General features: G+C 41.2%; 1 protein-coding gene across 1 annotated transcript in view; it reads left to right on the forward strand.

Moving 5' to 3' along the window:
* The window catches only part of LOC120998141 (dynein heavy chain 5, axonemal-like), a 268,121-nt gene that overhangs the window by 97,426 nt on the left and 150,901 nt on the right, over nucleotides 1-19,794 (forward strand). Inside the window, 8 exon segments of the mRNA XM_040428685.1 lie at nucleotides 1,888-1,953; nucleotides 3,452-3,564; nucleotides 4,065-4,164; nucleotides 14,045-14,063; nucleotides 14,066-14,157; nucleotides 15,240-15,371; nucleotides 17,288-17,397; nucleotides 19,487-19,583. Of these exon segments, the coding sequence (XP_040284619.1) occupies nucleotides 1,888-1,953; nucleotides 3,452-3,564; nucleotides 4,065-4,164; nucleotides 14,045-14,063; nucleotides 14,066-14,157; nucleotides 15,240-15,371; nucleotides 17,288-17,397; nucleotides 19,487-19,583 (729 nt within the window).

Here is a 19,794-nt window from a genome sequence, read left to right on the forward strand (position 1 = left end):
GCCAGGAAGCATAGGAACTGAGAAGTGGTCTGTGGTCACCACCTGCAGAACCACTCCTTTATTGGGGGTGTCTTGCTAATTGCCTATAATTTCCACCTGTTGTCTATCCCATTTGCACAACAGCATGTGAAATTGATTGTCACTCAGTGTTGCTTCCTAAGTGGACAGTTTGATTTCACAGAAGTGTGATTGACTTGGAGTTACATTGTGTTGTTTAAGCGTTCCCTTTATTTTTTTGAGCAGTGTAGTTTTGTAAACTTGTACTCTTTTGACTATTCTCTTAAATGCTGATCCTTAAAAGCATTGTCCAAGTTTTTTCCCTAGCCAGCAGTACCTGTGGAGCAATCACATTCTCCCTGATGCTCTGTTCCAGCTCATTGGGTCCCAGGATCTCTTCAGTGGATTCCAAGCCCCCATCTCTCAACTTCCACACTGACAAAGTCATGTACGTAGCTGCAGCTAATGACTGGCCACAGCGGTACACCGCTGCCTGGTCACATGCTTCTTGCAGATAGTTCACCAATGAGACCAGTACTTACTGTAGTTGTACTTACCAGTACTTAGACCAGTACTTACTGTAGTAATTACTGTAGTTGCAGTGGCACACATGACCCCTGTGTGGAAGTAAACAGATGGGGGCCGGAAGTCCAGTGAAGAGAGCTGAGGACCCAAGGAACTGAACAGAGCAGTGGAGAGCAGGTGAGAATGGATTTCACAGGTACTGCTGGCTGGGGGGCAAATTTAAAAACATAAAAACCTTGGGGACCCCTTTTAGGTAGGACATTCATGTCTGACCCCCATATAATACCCAGCCTTCAGACACAAAAGAAATCCAAGCTATTGTTTTGTATAAGAGAATGGAAGTATTAGTATATAACATGGAGATATTTCAATATATTGAGCAATTTGGCATGTCCTTCGGTAATCTCACTCACATTTTTTATATAAACTGATCATTTGTCTAACTGTTGCATTATACCAAAAAGAAAAAAAAAATATTGGTATGGCAGTCTTTAAAGCATCTGTCAGCAGATTAGTACCTATGAAACTGGCTGACCTGTTGCATGTGCACTTGGCAGCTGAAGGCATCTGTGAAAATGGAAGGATTAGTAAATAACATGGAGATATTTCAATATATTGAGCAATTTGGCATGTTCTTCGGTAATCTCACTCATATTTTTTATATAAACTGTTCATTATTATTATTAGTTATAGATATAAGGTAAGTATTTAATGGTAGTATTTTTTGCCAGTACTACCTTTTGTGGTATTAAAGTTAACTCACATAGAGATCAAGCCTTTCGTATATGTTCATTGGTCTGTTACACAGCCGTTAACAGGAAGAGTTATTTGGCCAATTGTTTCTATTGACCTGGCGTTACGGTACTTCATTTATAATAAGACTATATCTAAGGCGTCTTTGAACAAACCAAGTTTTTATAACTCTTTGTTGGAAGAACGTTTTTGTTTCTGTTGCTATTTGGATATTTTAATAATGTTACTGGGCCCATACATTTACCTCAGCAACAGCTTTTTATATTTTATACTTTTAATATGGATTATTTTCACTTTTTTCAGGTTTTGATAAATTCTTACTACTAAACTCTAGTTCAATGTTTCTCAACTCCAGTCCTCAGGGCCCACCTGCCTGTCATGATTTGAGACTATCCCACAAAATAAATACCTGTGGTAAGTCCTGATGTATTGATCCTAATTATATCTGTTGCTCAATACTAAGAGAATCCTGAAAACATGACCGGCAGGTAAGCCTGAGGACTGAAGTTGAGAAACACTGGTGTAGGTCAATACATGGACGCATCAATAGCTTATTAATTCCACAGTAACAAACTAATATATAGGAAAAGTATTGTGTTCTGCTTTTTATAGGTAAAAGATGATTTACTGAAAGAGAAACAGGACATCTTTAAGCAAGAGCTTGACAAACAAGTTAAAGTAAGAAAGCATGCTTTAAAGCTTACATCATATTCTGCTATAATCCCTTTCATTCTTCGGTGGGCACAGTCCGCAGAGATGTATTACAAAAAGAGTTCTTTGAAGAGTGATCATTTTGGTTTTATGTTATACAGTTGTAATTTAACTCTGTATATGTAAAAATGGTAACTAAAACTTTAAATTCCTATAGAAAGTGCACATGTGGAAGATTTCATGTTTACTGGACATCATACGAGAATGTCGACAAAATAAAAGGAAATAAGTAAAAGAAACACTACAGATTTATTTAGGTCTTGTTACCAATAATTAAATTTAAAGGGGTTGGCCACTTTCTGGCTACTTGTGACCAATGTGTAGGTAAAATTACTATACAGTATGGCTGTTATATAGCCTTTGTTGATATGTTTTGCCATTTGCTATATTTCCTAAGCCCTGCCCCCTTTTTAGGCAAATCTTCTGTGCTGTCCACATAGAGGTCCTGTCCATAAGATAGCCGCTGATGGAGGGTCATGTAACCTGGCAAATCACCTCCATGTGATGTCTGTTGTATTAAAAAAAATCACCTGCATTTAACACCCAGCAGTCCAAGTATAGATGACAGGTACAGTGTATTTGAATGGCCGAGACATCACATGGAAGTGACTTGCTTGGTCAGATAACCATCCATCAGCGGCCATTTTATGGACAAGATCTCTGTGTTGACAGGACAAAAGACTTGGCCAACAAGGGGGCATAACTTATGAAATAATGAAAATTTGTGTAGAATTTCAACAAAGGCTTTATTAGTAAGTGCCATATAGTCATCTTACAAACACACTGGTCAACAATAACCGGAAAGTGGCCAACCCCTTTAATGCATATTAACATGACCTGAGGACAAAGAAAAATAATAAGAAATAGGCAAAATTCAATATTGGAAATGCTTAAATAATGATTCCGGTAGAAGAGAAAAGAATGCAGTGAACATTGAAATGTCTATGTTTATTGTAAACTATTTATTGTAAACTTGAAGCTTCTGAGCCCCATTGCAACATTTGTAACAGGGCGCCCTTACTACTATGTGCCATTTATGATACTAGTCTGCTTATGTAGCAGGGTACTTTTGGGTCCCCTAGAACCGACCATATGTATTCAATAGCTATCAGCTCTCACCTCCCTCCTGACTCCCCATACACATTTGGTTAAGCTGAACATGTATGTGTTTTCAATAGGGAAAGAAAAAGGAGCTGCCAGATAATTTTCTGGGAGAACAAAAAGATTGGATGAACTTCGCCCTATCCTTTTGTCCCCTGTCATCATCTGTCAGGGGAAAGTCGGAAGCTCCCCATACACATTGGACTGTTAGCTAAGCACGCCATTCACAGGGTGTTTGGCCGACAATACACAAGTGTATATGGGGGCCTCCAAGGAAGAGGGCATCCCCATAGTTATGCCCTTAGCATTTTGGAGTTTATTTCAATCTGATTCATTTATTTATTCAACTGACATTTCTTAACAGAGCTTTGTCGTGGAGGTAATCCAGTTTAGGAATCGCTTTGATACACAAGGTCCAGCGGCCCCTGGCGTGAAGCCAGAGGAAGCTGTGACTCGACTGCATGATTTTAATGAGAAGTAAGTATTGCTAGCAAGTGTTCTCATACAGTATATGGAAACACTGAATAATTGATTATGTACAAACAATTTTAAAAGATTTGCAATACAAAAAGAGGACATAAATGTGAAGAAATATGCAAATGTGAGTTATCCCAAGTTTCATTAGGCATAGATTAGGTTCCATATTAAACACTTGGGGCTCATATCTGAACTATGGTAACAAGTACATAGGAAATTCAATTCAGCTCACACTTTAACGTTCTAGTTAGAAAATATATTTGATAAATTCCTTAGGCAATGGAATGCATTCAGTGTGGGAGTTGGAAACTTAGAACAGAGATTATAGTAAACTGATGCTGTAATTCCAGCCATGCCTGTTATAGTCATTGACAAATCAGAGCTTTCAACTTCCTTCTCAACTTCTTGTGAATTTCTGCTTAAGTATTGAATGCTTTTTTTTTTTTACATTTGTTGTGATATTATTCATGGCAAGAAGTAAATAATACTGCTTTTTATAGATACCAGGCATACGATGCTAACAGGAAAACCCTGATCTCGGTGCAAAAACTTTTCAATATCGTTCCAAAGAAATTTTATGAGTTGGACAGGACTGGAAAGGTACAGTAACAGTGCTGCAGAATATATTCATATATTACTGCAGATAATAGTCTAAATTGTGGTAGGAGTTTTCCAAGAGTGCCATATTGATATCCTATCTCCAGGATAGGTCATCAATGATCAGCTGTTTGAAGAGGCTGTGACGTTCAGGTCTTCTCACAACTTATAAACATAACACCATACATTGTGTAGTGGCTGTGCCTGTTATTGCTGCTCAACCCCTTTCACTTGAATGGGACAGAGCCACAAATAGGTAATGTTATCAGTGAATGTGATATCACGGGCACCAGCACTCACCGGAGAGCCGCGGCCTCTTCAAACAGTTGATTGGAGGGGGTGCCAAAAGTCAGACCCCCACTGATCAGATTTTGATGACCTACCCTGACTATATGCCATTAACGAGGTAATACAATCCTAAAAAAAGGCCCCCCATATGCCGGGCCCCCCACGCTAAAAAAATACTCACCTAGCTCTCCGTGCCGCTCCTGGTCCCCGCACCGCCGCTGCAACTTCTCTCCGTTAACAGACTGCATCGGCTGTAGTGAGGTATTATTGAAGTCCGCTATTAGAGATCTCCATAGACAAGTCAGAGGTAAGCTTGCCCCATACTAACTCTACGTGGGACGCCACGAATAGGAAATCATCGATATACATGTGAGTACTGGAATAAACCCTCGACAATTCGCACTGTGCATTACTGATCTACTTTGATCATACTTGTTTAAATACATAAAGGGAATCAACAAGGTAAAAGAGGAGAGAATATTTAATAGAAGAAAAACTGCTACAAGAGGACATAGTTTTAAATTAGAGGGGCAAAGGTTTAAAAGTAATATCAGGAAGTATTACTTTACTGAGAGAGTAGTGGATGCATGGAATAGCCTTTCTGCAGAAGTGGTAGCTGCAAATACAGTGAAGGAGTTTAAGCATGCATGGGATAGGCATAAGGCCATCCTTCATATAAGATAGGGCCTGGGGTTATTCATAGTATTCAGTATATTGGGCAGACTAGATGGGCCAAATGGTTCTTATCTGCCGACACATTCTATATCCAAGTTCCAGATCGCAACATTGTATATGAAAAGTAACTAAATAGCAACCATAAGCTACATTTTCCAGGGAAACAACTTTGGCATTACTTCTGCGGAGTTACTTCACACAATTGGCAGCATGTCCATATCATCACTTTGATTACTATTTTTTCCATGAGCACGTCTGCACTTTACAGAGAAATATCACCCCTATTTTTGCTGCATCCCTTGTAGTCCCTTTGCAACACCTCGCATATGATTCATATATTTTTATTTTTTACATTGGTTGGACTATTTTTTGCATTGGTTGGACTTTTGCATTTATTTATTTATTTTTAAGACGCATTGATTTGGATTCATTTTTGCACAGATTTGGAAGGTCTTACATTATGTTGCTATAAGGATATTTGTTCGCGACATTACTTTTATGATTTATTGGACTATTGTTGCCTGAGATTGGAACGAACTCTGCCTTGATCTCAGAACCTGCATTTCAGTAGCTATTTTACAAATGTAACAGCTGATACCTATACTTTGCTGAATAACCGCAGTGTCGCTATTGCTTTATTCTAGATATATTTGCCATTTCTTTACTCTAGATATATTTGCCTTTTCTCCTTTTTTGCACTCATTTTTTTGGAGATATCTGTCCAGACTTTCTTATTTATATATATATTTTATATATTTTACACCTACATTCATTTAATAAATAAATTTTTGTGATACATCATATATCGAGTCTATGTGAATCCATTTATAAGAGTGCCCACTCACTTCCTTTTGTATTTGATTTTGGGGAACAGAGTCCGACATCAGTTTGGAGCACCTTGCCATCTCCAACTAGAGGGAGAGCCGCCCTAGACATTCCCCTACATAATCCTTTGACCCTATACATTTTCAATATAATATCACCAGACATGCCCCATGGATCAAAAACATCACATAATACAATCTTCAAGAGGAAAATTCATGATAAAAATAAAAAGATTATTTTTAAAAAAGTGCATGCAAAAGCTTATATCCCTTTAACCCTTATCTCTTACACCCCCTTAGTAAGGCTACATGCACACGACCGTGCTGTTTTTTGCGGACCGCAAACCGCGGATCCGCAAAAAACGGAAGCCGCCCGTGTGCCTTCCGCAATTTGCGGAACGGAACGGGCGGCAATTGATATAACTGCCTATTCTTGTCCGTTTTGCGGACAAGAATAGGACATGTTATATTTTTTTTGCGGGGCCGCGGAACAGAGCAACGGATGCGGACAGCACACGAAGTGCTGTCCACATCTTTTGCGGACCCATTGAAATGAATGGGTCCGTGCCCGAGCCGCACAATGTGCGGCTCGGACGCGGACCAAAACAACGGCCGTGTGCATAAGGCCTAACTCTTATCTTTCTCCTTTACTTATCTATTTATTAAGACATTAGGTTGAAGACCCTCATTATACAAGGAACAAGGTGCATACGTGCATGGACTAAAAAAATTCATGATTCAATGTGCAATCAGTTGTGCCCACCTCAATCATATAAAAGTGCCATCAGTGAAAAAAAATTCTAATTAAGGCAACCCCGCCTGCCAGTGACCGGCAGCAGAGATACCGACCGCCGTAATTACACAGATGTCAGCCCTCCGCTACCGCCAATGGAAAAATGGCGCTGCACAATAACAGGAATAAAGTAAAAGGATCCGCTGTCCAAGCAAACGGTAGCATGGGAAACCACATCCGCGATTACCCAGTCCACCGGCGCAAGGACAAGCAGACCCCACGATCTTGTGTATAAAGTGCATGTAATATACAATTAAATACATAATTCTGATGTAGTATCAGCACTCCGCCGCCACCGGTGGACAGTGGCGCTGTAAGAAAAAAAAAAATATTTTTTTTTCATTCCAAAAATTCATAAAATATTATAGGCATTTAAGCCTTCCTCTTCTCCAATTACATCAATTCTTGAATCACTGGTTTCTGATGAAATCTATCATAGGGGCACAGTCCATATCTTCATCTCGGTTCACATAATTTGACAGGCTCTCTTATGCCTGCCATGCAGTCATATCCCCCTCCATCTAAGGCCTAAACAAAATACAAATAGAACACATATATTAAAAATCCTATATGCCCACACATAAAATTCACATCTTACAAAAAGGGTTTGAAGCTATTATATTCGTTTAATCCACCTGGAACCACAGTATCTAGCAAAGTAATGTGGGCGACGGGGAGGCGCTGAAGGAGGCAGTCACACATCATGGACGGGACCGCGCCAGAACTTCCCCCAACACAGGTGATTGTGATAGTTAAATAATTGATCTCCCTCCTCTTTGGCCTATATATGCCCAATGTGTCTCAGAGTTAAATGTACCTCCTGACGAAGCCTACGTGGCGAAACACGTGTCGAGGTTGAGGCATTTGGGGATCCGTTGTTACCGCGAGCAGCAGCAATATGGGTATGTAATGTGAGACTCCTTTGATGTCTGGACTGACGGAACTATTCAGTGCTTAGCAGCCATCATTATTGTAGGTTTTGTCCATCAGTGATATAATTACATAATGCCGCAGTCTGACATTCAATTTGAGCCTTAGATTGAGGAGGGTGTAAGGATTTTTTGGATAGTCATGCTAGATGTCTGATGTGATATATTATTGCTATTACTATCCATCATCTATTTCATTGTAACCTGACTCTTTATTATTTTGGTAACTGTGGCTGCTCAAGGTGCAATTCTCCTCCAATGCGATTCTCCGCATTGTTGAGCCCATTGTTTAGAGGCTCGCTTCTCTATATCCCATCCCTTTTGACTACAAGTGATATTTATTGTGTAATGTAATTCAATAAAAGTATTTATTTTTATATAAACAGTTTGATCACACAGCCAATGCCACAGATGTCGCAACGTTTGAGGAAGCGTACAATTGGCATGCTGACTGCAGGAATGTCTACCAGAGCTGTTGCCGTGCAATAAATGTTCATTTCTCTACCATAAGCCGTCCCCAAAGGTGTTTCAGAGAATTTGGCAGTACATCCAACCGGCCTCACAACCACAGACCACGTGTAACCACACCAGCCCAGGACCTCCACATCCAACATGTTCACCTCCATGATCGTCTGAGACCAGCCACCCGGACAGCTGCAGCAACAATCGGTTTGCATAACCAAAGAATTTCTGCACAAACTGTCAGAAACCGTCTCAGGGAAGCTCATCTGCATGCTCGTCGTCCTCATCGGGGTCTGGACCTGACTGCAGTTCGTCGTCGTAAGCCGACTTGAGTGGGCAAATGCTCACAGTCGATGGCATCTGGCACGTTAGAGAGGCGTTCTGTTCACGGATGAGTGCCGGTTTTCACTGTTCAGGGCAGATGGCAGACAGCATGTGTGGCATTGTGTGGGTGAACGGTTTTCTGACGTCAACGTTGTGGGTCGAGTGGCCCATGGTGGCAGTGGGGTTATGGTATGGGCAGGCGTATGTTATGGACAAAGAATACAGGTGCATTTTATTGATGGCATTTTGAATGCACAGAGATACTGTGATGAGATCCTGAGGCCCATTGTTGTGCCATTCATCCACTACCATCACCTCATGTTGCAGCATGATAATGCACAGCCCCATATTGCAAGTACCTGTACACAATTCCTTGAAGTTGAAAACATCATAGTTCTTGCATGGACAGCATACTCAATGGACATGTCACCCATTGAGCATGTTTGGGATGCTCTGGATCGGGGTATACGACAGCATGTTCCAGTTCCTGCCAATATTCTGCAACTTCGCACAGCTATTGAAGAGGAGTGGACCAACATTCCACAGGCCACAATCAACAACCTGATCAACTCTATGCGACGGAGATGTGCTGCACTGCGTGAGGCAATTGGTGGCCACACCAGATACTGACTGGTTTTCTGACTCCCCCCCCCCCCATTATGGCAAAACTGTGCACATTTCAGAGTGTCCTTTTATTGTGGGCAGTCCAAGGCACACCTGTGCAATATTCATGCTGTCTAATCAGCACCTTGATATGCCACACCTGTGAAGTGGGATGGATTATCTCGGCAAAGGAAAAGTGCTCACTAACACAGATTTGTGAACAATATTTGAGAGTAATGGGTCTTTTGTGTATGTAGAAAATGTTTCAGATCTTTGAGTTCAGCAATAGAAAGTCTGTGGGTCCATCTCAATTCAGTCTTTTGCAGCGAAGAGAGAGCGCTTCTCTCTCCCTGTTCTAGTGATCAATGGGGCTCTCAGCACTCAGACCCCCACCGACAGGGACGGATTGGCCATAGACCTTACAGGAAAATTTCCCGGTGGGCGTTTGTCCAGGGGGCCCTCTGGGCGGTCCTCACGTCGGGTCAGTGGAAGTTTTTGGGGATGCATTTTGTGCTGGACTGTGGTATTTGGCTCTGTTGGGGTGGTATAATGTGCCACAATATGGAATTGCTGGACTTGGCTTCCATCAATTTGGACCCGACTACAAAACAGGGCCACTTTTAGTATTTTTTCCAGGGCCACTTTAAGTTCCCAGTCTGCCCCTGCCCACCGATCAAAACTTTTTATATGTCGCCATAGCATATAAAATGTTTTTGGAAAGCTCAGTGACAATTCATGATCTGCCTTCACCAAGGTAATAACTTACCTGTTCAGGGTGTATATTCTTATGGTTTGGGCCTCCAGGTTTTCATAGGAGAGCAATAAAAAGATATGTTTTTACCAAACTACTTGGTCAGAATCTTTGGCAGCAGTACAAATAGATTCTGAGACTTATAGTAAGTGCAGATTTGCTCTAGGATTCTGGTATTCTGTTCTGGCATGGGTGTCACGGTCTCTAACATGACAGGTGTCAGAAGATCTAAGAGACTGGCTGCACGTGATGTGATCTGACAGCCTCTTTGGTTTCAATTGTTTTCAGTGTTGTTGCTGGTAATGACCACACCTCTTGTCTCAGGTGTAGCTTAGTGGTCATTCCCACTCCTCTCTTTAGTGTAGCTTCACCCATCATGCTATGCGGTTGATAGCTTCAGTTTGGTATTTGGTAAGTGCTGGTGTGTGGTCCTCTTCTGAGTTCCTGCTCGTCCATTTACTTCAGAAGTTAAGTGTTACATCTCTTTTATATTTTGTTTTTTCCTCTCTGTCTTATGTTACTAGGCCTCAGGGAGACGCTGGTTCTTTCATATTGGAAGGAACAGGCCATCTCAAGCCCAGACACTACTCCAGGGCAATTTAAGGTTTCCAGGGTCTTAGGTTCCAGTGTATGAACCTTCCTACCCTCAAGGTCCGTTCATACGGATAGGAGTCACGGCTAGGATTAGGGTTTCCATAGGGGGTGTTCCTTTCCCTAGCTTTGAGGCTTAGTTCCTTTTCCCTTCCCTCCTGTTGTCGGTGTGGTGTTCCCTCCCACATTACTACGTGACAATGGGTCCATCGGAGACAGTATATTCCTGACATTACAGACGCCCATCCAACTCCATTCACTTTAATGGAGTTCAGTGGGTGTCCAGTGAGAGTACCGGAATTTTGCCGGTCAAAATACTGCTGCATGCAGTGGTATTTTGTCCTTTTTTTGCTGTAATCTGTAACGGAGATCCGAGGTAAATAGAGATCCGAGGTAAATAGAGCTCCGAGGTAAATCTGAGGTAAATAGACAGATAGATAGATAGATAGATAGATAGATCTCATATTCTCCTAGACCTACATTATCAATAGCTGATTATATAGCAGTGGTTAATTGATCTATTAAGCAAATGCAACTGGTGCCTCTCGATGCCAGCCTGTCTGAAGACTAGGTGAGAAACTCCACATTATCAGAGGAAGCCCCCATTTAGCACAGGCCTGCTAATTGAAAACCATTTGGGCGTCCTAATGAAGACCTGGGAGGGGGATACTTAAAATGCACAGCCACCCTAGACATGTTGGCTGCTAGACCAGTGGGTGGTCTAAACCATTAAGTAGATGAATGAAATAATATCAGAAGCCATAACTCCGACCTCATGGCACCCATAGCCTCAGCCTCTGATATGTCGCTACCCCAACATATCAGACTCTCACCTACAGTGGAATCCTTCAAAAGAAACCTGAAAACCCACCTCTTCAGACAAGCCTACAACCAGTGACCCTGCTGCCTCTATACTGCCTTGACCAACTTCACCCACACCTACTGTGTCCTTCTCCCATACCATGTAGATTGTAAGCCCACACGGGCAGGGCCCTCTCTCCTTCTGTACCAGTTTGTAACTCGTCTTGTTTATGATTAGTGCAATTGTCTGTATTATGTACAGTACAGACCAAAAGTTTGGACACACCTTCTCATTCAAAGAGTTTTCTTTATTTTCATGACTATGAAAATTGTAGATTCACACTGAAGGCATCAAAACTATGGATTAACACATGTGGAATTATATACATAACAAACAAGTGTGAAACAACTGAAAATATGTCATATTCTAGGTTCTTCAAAGTAGCCACCTACTGCTTTGCACACTCTTGGCATTCTCTTGATGAGCTTCAAGAGGTAGTCCCCTGAAATGGTTTTCACTTCACAGGTGTGCCCTGTCAGGTTTAATAAGTGGGATTTCTTGCCTTATAAATGGGGTTGGGACCATCAGTTGCGTTGAGGAGAAGTCAGGTGGATACACAGCTGATAGTCCTACTGAATAGACTGTTAGAATTTGTATTATGGCAAGAAAAAAGCAGCTAAGTAAAGAAAAACGTGTGGCCATCATTACTTTAAGAAATGAAGGTCAGTCAGTCAGCCGAAAAATTGGGAAAACGTTGAAAGTAAGGGCTATTTGACCATGAAGGAGAGTGATGGGGTGCTGCGCCAGATGACCTGGCCTCCACAGTCACCGGACCTGAACCCAATCGAGATGGTTTGGGGTGATCTGGACCGCAGAGTGAAGGAAAAAGGGCCAACAAGTGCTAAGCATCTCTGGGAACTCCTTCAAGACTGTTGGAAGGCCATTTCAGGGGACTACCTCTTGAAGCTCATCAAGAGAATGCCAAAAGTGTGCAAAGCAGTAATCGAAGCAAAAGGTGGCTACTTTGAAGAACCTAGAATATGACATATTTTCAGTTGTTTCACACTTGTTTGTTATGTATATAATTTCACATGTGTTAATTCATAGTTTTGATGCCTTCATAGTCATGAAAATAAAGAAAACTCTTTGAATGAGAAGGTGTGTCCAAACATTTGGTCTGTACTGTATGTATACCTCTTCTCATATGTACAGCGCTATGGAATGAATGGCGCTTTAATAATAATAAATAATAATAATAATAACGGAGGCTCTTACTGGAACATATGTGACCCTAGCTCGAGGCAGCCTGAGCAGGAAACTTGTCCTTTCATTGTGCTTTGCAAAAGTAAAGTTAGAAAAGGCAGGATTAAGGACTCACCTGTATCAGTTATACTTATTTATGCAGCCTATACTTTCAATATTTTACGTATACATCTCTCAGTTTACAACCACATGTAACTGGTCCGCTGCCAAAAATCTGTTGCATGTGTGGGCCAAAATCCTGTCACGAGGGTATCGAGAACCACGCCTGACTCCGTTATACCCGGGGTCAGGAAGTCGCAGCGGTTGGCTGCACGCTCTATTTAAGATAGGGCTGTTTCCTTATGGTAGCTTTCTGGGTTTGCTTAGCAAACCCTTTTGGCTCACTCAGGGATCCGTAGCTCCTTCTCCTCAGCTGTTCCTTGTCCAGCATTCCCAGACCTCCTTATATTCCTCTCTCACACTTCTCTGGTTGCCAGAGATAGAGCTTCCTGCCTGGACATCTATTCTGACCTTCTGGAGCTGTGTTGCTGCCGTTCGCTGGAGTTGGTCCAGAACGCTACCCCTCCGGATCCCTGTTGGACCTTTTTGGTTTATTGTGGTCGCCCACCTGGGTGTATGTGTTTGTCTGTTTTGTCTGTCCTCTCCCTGGTGTTTCCTCTTAGTGATAGTGGTGTGACTAGCAATCCCACCGGCTCCTGTTCACTATCCAGGGCTCATATTAGGGAAAGCCAGGGTTTAGGCACAGTGATCGCCGCACGGGTGAGGAACCCGTCTAGGGACGTCAGGGCAGTCAGGTGCCAGCCGCAAGGTGAGTTAGGGGTCACCACCTTTCCCTTTCCCTTGGGCAGGGCTTTCCCTGTTTTCCTCCCTGTGCGTGACGTCGGTCATTACAAATCCAAAGCATTTCAGTGCAGAATTGCTAAAGATTTGCTGCATATTTCACTCTGTTTTTCGGGTTAACTGCAACATTGAAATGCTGTAGATTTAATTCTACACACATGTCAAGTTTATGCAGATCCGGTGTGGACACTCTCAGCAGCATGTGCATGAGATTTATGACAAAGTTAATACAAGGCACTTACTAATGTAATGTGATTGTCCATATTTTTTCCTTTACAGGCCCAAATCATTTTTCCATCACATTATACACTGCTCGTTTTCCGGGGTTTTGACACTCTCCAATCTAGAGCATTGGTGTGCTTGCACACTATAGTAAAAAGCACCAGAACTCTCTGGTGCCCAGGACCGTGGGAGAGGGCATAGGCTTTTTCTATAGTGTGCAAGCACGGCCACCGCTTCTAGATTGCAGGGGTGGTCATAATTATGGATACAAGCAGTGTATAATGTGATGGAAAAATTTATTAAGCCAGCAAAGGAGGCAATATGTACAATCACATTACATAGTAAATGCCTTGTAATTTACCTTGTCTACACGATAAATAACTTTTGCAGACGTGGAACAACCACTTAAACTTATACAGTATATAATAAAGTAATATTTTTACAAATGTATTTTATTATAGCTGTATGTTTGTTTGTTGTTTTTTTTATTTTTTATAAATGTTGTTGTTTCTTTAGGATTTGGAGCTAACTGGGAACACTATATATCTGTTCCGAAGTTCATTGAGTTTGACCAGCGATTCCGGAACACACTTTGGGCAGATGTAGACCTTAGACTAAATAACCAAGAGGTGTGCTTGCACTACTGCTGCATGTTACATTGTTATACTTCTGTCTCATACAAAATTCCATATGACGTTTAATACTATTGTTTGTACAAATTCATGATCATAGTTGTATTAATAATATAGTCATACAAGGTTAAAGTACAGGAATTAACAAAAAATCTAAACTATTGCATAAGAAGATTAAGTACATTTATGGTACTCGTGATCAGACCAAGTTTGGGCAAATCCTGGGAACACCATTATGATTCCTGAAGTGGTACGGCACTGTCAAAAACATCTTTGTGCTTTGCTTGGCCATCTCCATCAGTCTGATAAACTTTAAATGGAATAACAGTAGGCATGCTAAATCTGCTGATCCACCAAACGTCTCCGCACCACATTTATATGCTGAGGGGAAACGGGGAACTTTGAATCCCTGTTCTAGCTCTCTTGCAGAAGTCCAATTGTCATACATTTATCCCCGGTCATGTGGGTAGCTGATAAATGTACTTTGTAGGAAAACCCCTTTAAGTCCTTTTTCACACATTACAAATGAGACATGATTCTTGCAAAATCATGACTTAGACATGTGAATAAGGTTTCACCCAACATAATCACCATTCTGATGGGGATCTACTCTAATTGGTGTGGCATCTGAATCTTAAAGTTAAGCTGTCATACTATCTATCATTTATTTTTAGCATAGTTCTCATTAGTTTTTTTTTAGATCCCTTTGTTTGTCCTTCTAATAAAAGTAACATTTTGCTTAGTACTTTCATAAGCACGTCTAATGTCTTGCTTAAACTGAGTGGATGCCCATAATTTAATAATAATACTAGAATCGTATCTGAAAGCTACTTGATATCTAAAGTAATAATAACTAAGTGAAACAAACTCCTAAAAGCAAATCTTAAGAACGGTAATCATGTTTGAATAATTTATTCTTCAGCCAATCATCTTCAACTAATGGACTGTGGTTCCAACACAAATATCCAGGAAGAAATTTTCAAAGTTACTGAAAGAACAATAAAAAAGCTATTATTAGTTTCCCCACTTAATATATCTTAGTTTTTCTGATGGTTTCTTTTTATCCGTTTATTTGCTAGGTTGAACAATATTTTTCTGAGTGCAAGATTTGGAGTGATAAACTGAAGGACTGGGATGCATACAATGAAATGGCTCGAGATATCAAATTTTATGAAGATGTCTTCCCTATTCTACATGAATTAAAATCGAAGGTATTCTGTCTACAGAATCTTGTCATTAAAGGCTATGGACACTTTGGGGGCATTTTAATTTTTGCATTCTACTCATTATGCAGTAAAAAATATTTTTCAGTTGGTCTTTATTAAACATTTTCAACAGTTTTTGCTCTACAGCTTTTGCTTTCAGAATATCTGCAGACTGTTGCTTCCCCTGCTCAGTCAATCCATCAGGTAGCTGTTCTGATGGCTGGATCTATAGCACTTAACTCTGAACTCCTGACAAAAACACTCCTTTAGGCTACATGCACACGACAAGAATAAGATGTGTTCTATTCTTTTTGCGGGGCTACGGAACAGACATACTGATGCGGACAGCACACGGTGGGCTGTCTGCATTTTTTGAGGACCCATTGAAATGAATGGGTCCCCATCCTATCCGCAAAAAAACCCGGAACGGACACGGAGACAAACAACGTTTGTGTGCATGTAGCCTTAAGCTATATTCTTATTAAACAGATATACAAGTTTCTGAGCTGTTAGGGAAGCAGAGATAAGGCTTCCAAATGAGCAGTCAGAGCAGTTCTCTGACCAATTTACAGTTAATCAGAGAGCAGCAGTCTACTCTGTGAGCACTTAGGTTTCTTCATAGGCCTTGTGACATCACATTTGTCTGTCACATGGCCTAGTCGCAGCTCAGCCCCATTCAAGTGAACTGGGCTGAGCTGTAATACCAAGCACCGTCGCCATCCAATGTACAGTGCTGTGAAGAGGCAGCGACACTAACAAGAGTGCTGCAGCCTCCTCAAACATCGGTCAGACCCCAGCCGATCTAATATTGATGACCTATCCTGAAGATAAGCTCGGGGAACCCCTTTAAATTAATTTTTTCGATTCCATGTCACTATCTATATAAAATAAATATATGCTAAAATCTTACAGTTTTGCCCTGGCCACTAAGCCTAATAACAGGCACCACTTCTCGGTCTGTACAGATCACGTTACTGCAGTAATCTGCTTATCATTAGTGGCAGGATTAGAATGACAAATATCACGTATATACAGATAACACAGGACTCGCCATTCACAATAGATGATATCACAGAGCAGGCTTAGAAAACTTTCCCATAGACGTCGATGAGATCCTCTCTTGTTCATTGTGTCTATAACCCATGATGGCTGCTGTAAAGCATATCTCTAAGGCTCCATTCACACATCCGCAATTCCATTCCGCATTTTGCGGAATGGAATTGCGGACCCATTCATCTCTTTGGGGCCGCACGACGTGCGGCCCCGATCCGGAATTGCGGACCCGCACTTCCGGGTCCGCAGTTTCGATCCTGAAAAAAATAGAACATGTCCTATTCTTGTCCGCAATAGCGGACAAGAATAGGCATATTCTCTTAGTGCCGGCAATGTGCGGTCCGTGGATCCGCAAAACACACACGGATGTGTGAATGGACCCTTAATGTGGTTAAGAAAAGCTCAGGCAAGATGACCCCATAATCTACAATCATAAAATAAAAACAGATTAGAAAAAAACGATATGTGTCACTTTCTAGTTTTAACAAGCAGAAAAAATATAGGAGACACATTCCCTTTAAACATTTGACATGTCAGAAGTTTGCATAGGAGGACGTCCATAAAGTGGTGGTATATTCTCTGACTGCTAATACAGAAAAGACCAAGCACTCTTTCAAGTGCCATACACTTTTGGCTTATAGCTTGTATATCTAATAATAATTTAATGTTCTTGAGAAAATGTATTAAATATGATGATGAGATAAAAATGACAGCTAAAGTGGCCATGATCCGATTCAGTGAGGTTTTTTCTGTCATTTTTTGAAATATTAATTTATACTCATAGATGATGGGAATGGTAAAATAAAACTAATATGCATGTATCATGCTTTTCATTTGGCTGTGACTGACACGAGAATGTATCTTTATAGGAAATTCGGAATCGTCACTGGCTTCAGGTCATGTCTGTAACAGGAAGCTCATTCCCACTTGAAGCTAATGTCTTTAAAGTGTTCCACCTTCTGGACATCGGGCTATTAAAGTATGTGGAACAGTGAATCAAGTATTCAGAATAACCAGACACCGTTTGCTAGGAATATCTGTAAATGCTTGCTCTAATTCTACTTGTGAAAAACATTAACTGATATTAGGCCCTCTGTATAAGGGTGCCTTCACACAAGGCAGAATTTGATGCGGGAATTTCTGCAACCGAAAATCTGTTCCGTTCATCTGAATGGGGTTGTTTTGGCCACAAGCACATGGATTTCTGCAAGCTCCTTTCAGATGAATGGAACTGATTTCAGAAATTTTTGCTACAAAATCTGCCACATGTGAAGGCACCCTGTGATTTTTCATATGATGGCCTATTTGGGACATTTTAACGTATTTTGTGCATACTAGAATATTCTGTCTGCATCTCCAGTGTGTTCTGTATGTCTTCATTATTGAAGTCTAGTGAGATAGATGAATATCACATGACAGTGGCAGATGGAAATGGTGCTTAGTTGAGCCATGTGCTAAAAATGTTGCACCTTACAGAAAAGAAAGGCTAGCACAGTGAACGTGATATGAAATACAGTCTTCCAAGCCAATTTGTGGAAAGATAGCCTGTTACTAGTGGTAATCAGTCTGGCAACTGTTACAATGGTGGTTTATGGCTGCCACTGTCACATGTGCACAGGAGGAGGCTTCTTGTGCATGAATAAGGGTCCATTCACACGTCCGTAGTGTATTGCGGATCCGCAATACACCCGGCCGGCACCCCCATAGAAATGCTTATTCTTGTCCGCAATGGCAGACAAGAATAGGACATGTTCTATTTTTTTCCGGAGCTGCGGACCGGAAGATCGGGGGCGTGCTCTGGAAATGCGGATGCGGAGAGCACATAGTGTGCTCTCCGCATCTATTCCGTCCCCATAGAGAATGAATGGGTCCTCACCCGTTCCGCAAAATTGCAGAACGGATGCGGACCCCTTTGCGGATGTGTGAATGAAGCCTTAGGGCCATTGTTTGATGTAGCTCACCTCAGTGCAGTACTAGAAGGGATAGCCTCCTCATGCTCTGTGAGCTGCTGCATGGCTGTTCCCAATTGCTCATCGGCATGGGCTATATAAGCTCTGCTGGTTCCTCACTTCCTTACCTGAGCAATTGATCTCTGTAGATCCTGCCAGGTCTCTCCAGCTTGCTAGGGTCTGTAAGGAGCTATAATCCGTTAGTCTGCCTGTTTATCAACCACTGCCATTCTTGTTTCCTGACCCACTGCTGTGTGACCTATCTTGTGCCTGTTCACCATACTGATCGTGTGCCCCTTGCCTGATCTTTGGACTGATCATGGATGTGCATGAACTCTGTCCACCCTGACTTCCGCCTGCTTCCTGACTAGAGTATTGCCTGATCCTTCGGTGCCATGCATTAGGATCTCTAATCTCTGATCCCGGGTCAGCAGCCAACCACACTGGGACTATTCCAAGAGGTAACTGACTGTTTGCTCCCCTGCAGTGAAGGCCAAATCCCTGCACAGGGGTTAAAGGGTGAAAACCAGGGAAGCGCCAGGATAATTCCCTTGGGTCAAACTAGTTGGTTGGCATAATGGGACCACATTCACTGCCTGTAACAACAACATCCATAGATGGGTTTGTAAGGCTAAATATATAGGTAAGAAGAAGAATTGCTCACACTTGCGCTATCTGTGCTAGAACCTGATATAATGCAGAAAGCCAAAATTTTCCCTGCAGATGCACAAAATCTAAACAGTTTACAGTCATCTCCTAGCTGTGTCACTCGTATTATAAATGCGTCCTCAGGGTTTTTCTATCTCAGGGGTAATTTCAGGAGTAATTAAGAGAATCTCGTAATTTATTTATTATTTGTTATAGTTTCTATAAAGCAGCCTAGTTTCAGATTTTTTAAAAACGTTGTAAGTTTTTTGGAAAACCCATTTAATTTTTGACATTTGTATGCTTATTACTACAAGTGATTTACAAATGCACTCAAAACCGCTTGAATAGAATAATATTTCACTATTATGTGGCAATGAAGCTTGCAGGAATTTGATGTGATTTCTCAAGTAAAAGAATATTGTTATTTTCTTTTTGAATGCATTTATTTACTTTTTGATCTCCTCTATATAGGTTTAAGAAGCAGTTAATGTCAATAGCAAAAGCAGCAAAGAAGGAAATGGAGCTGGAAATTAAAATGAGAAAGGTGGAAGAAGAATGGAGTGAACAGGTATTATACGAGCATTTAAATTAAAATGGATTTCACAAGCACAACTGAATGTTGACTCGCTGGTGCTATATTATTGTGGATAGATGATGATATGCAATCTTCTGGATATACTAATAACCGCATTGCCTGTCAGACAATGAAATATATGTAGTATGCTTTCTTGTTATTAAAGTGATTAAATGTAATGTAATTCCTGTTATAATATGTGTAG

Source organism: Bufo bufo, chromosome 4 (genome assembly GCF_905171765.1).
Source record: "Bufo bufo chromosome 4, aBufBuf1.1, whole genome shotgun sequence".
NCBI lineage: Eukaryota > Metazoa > Chordata > Amphibia > Anura > Bufonidae > Bufo > Bufo bufo.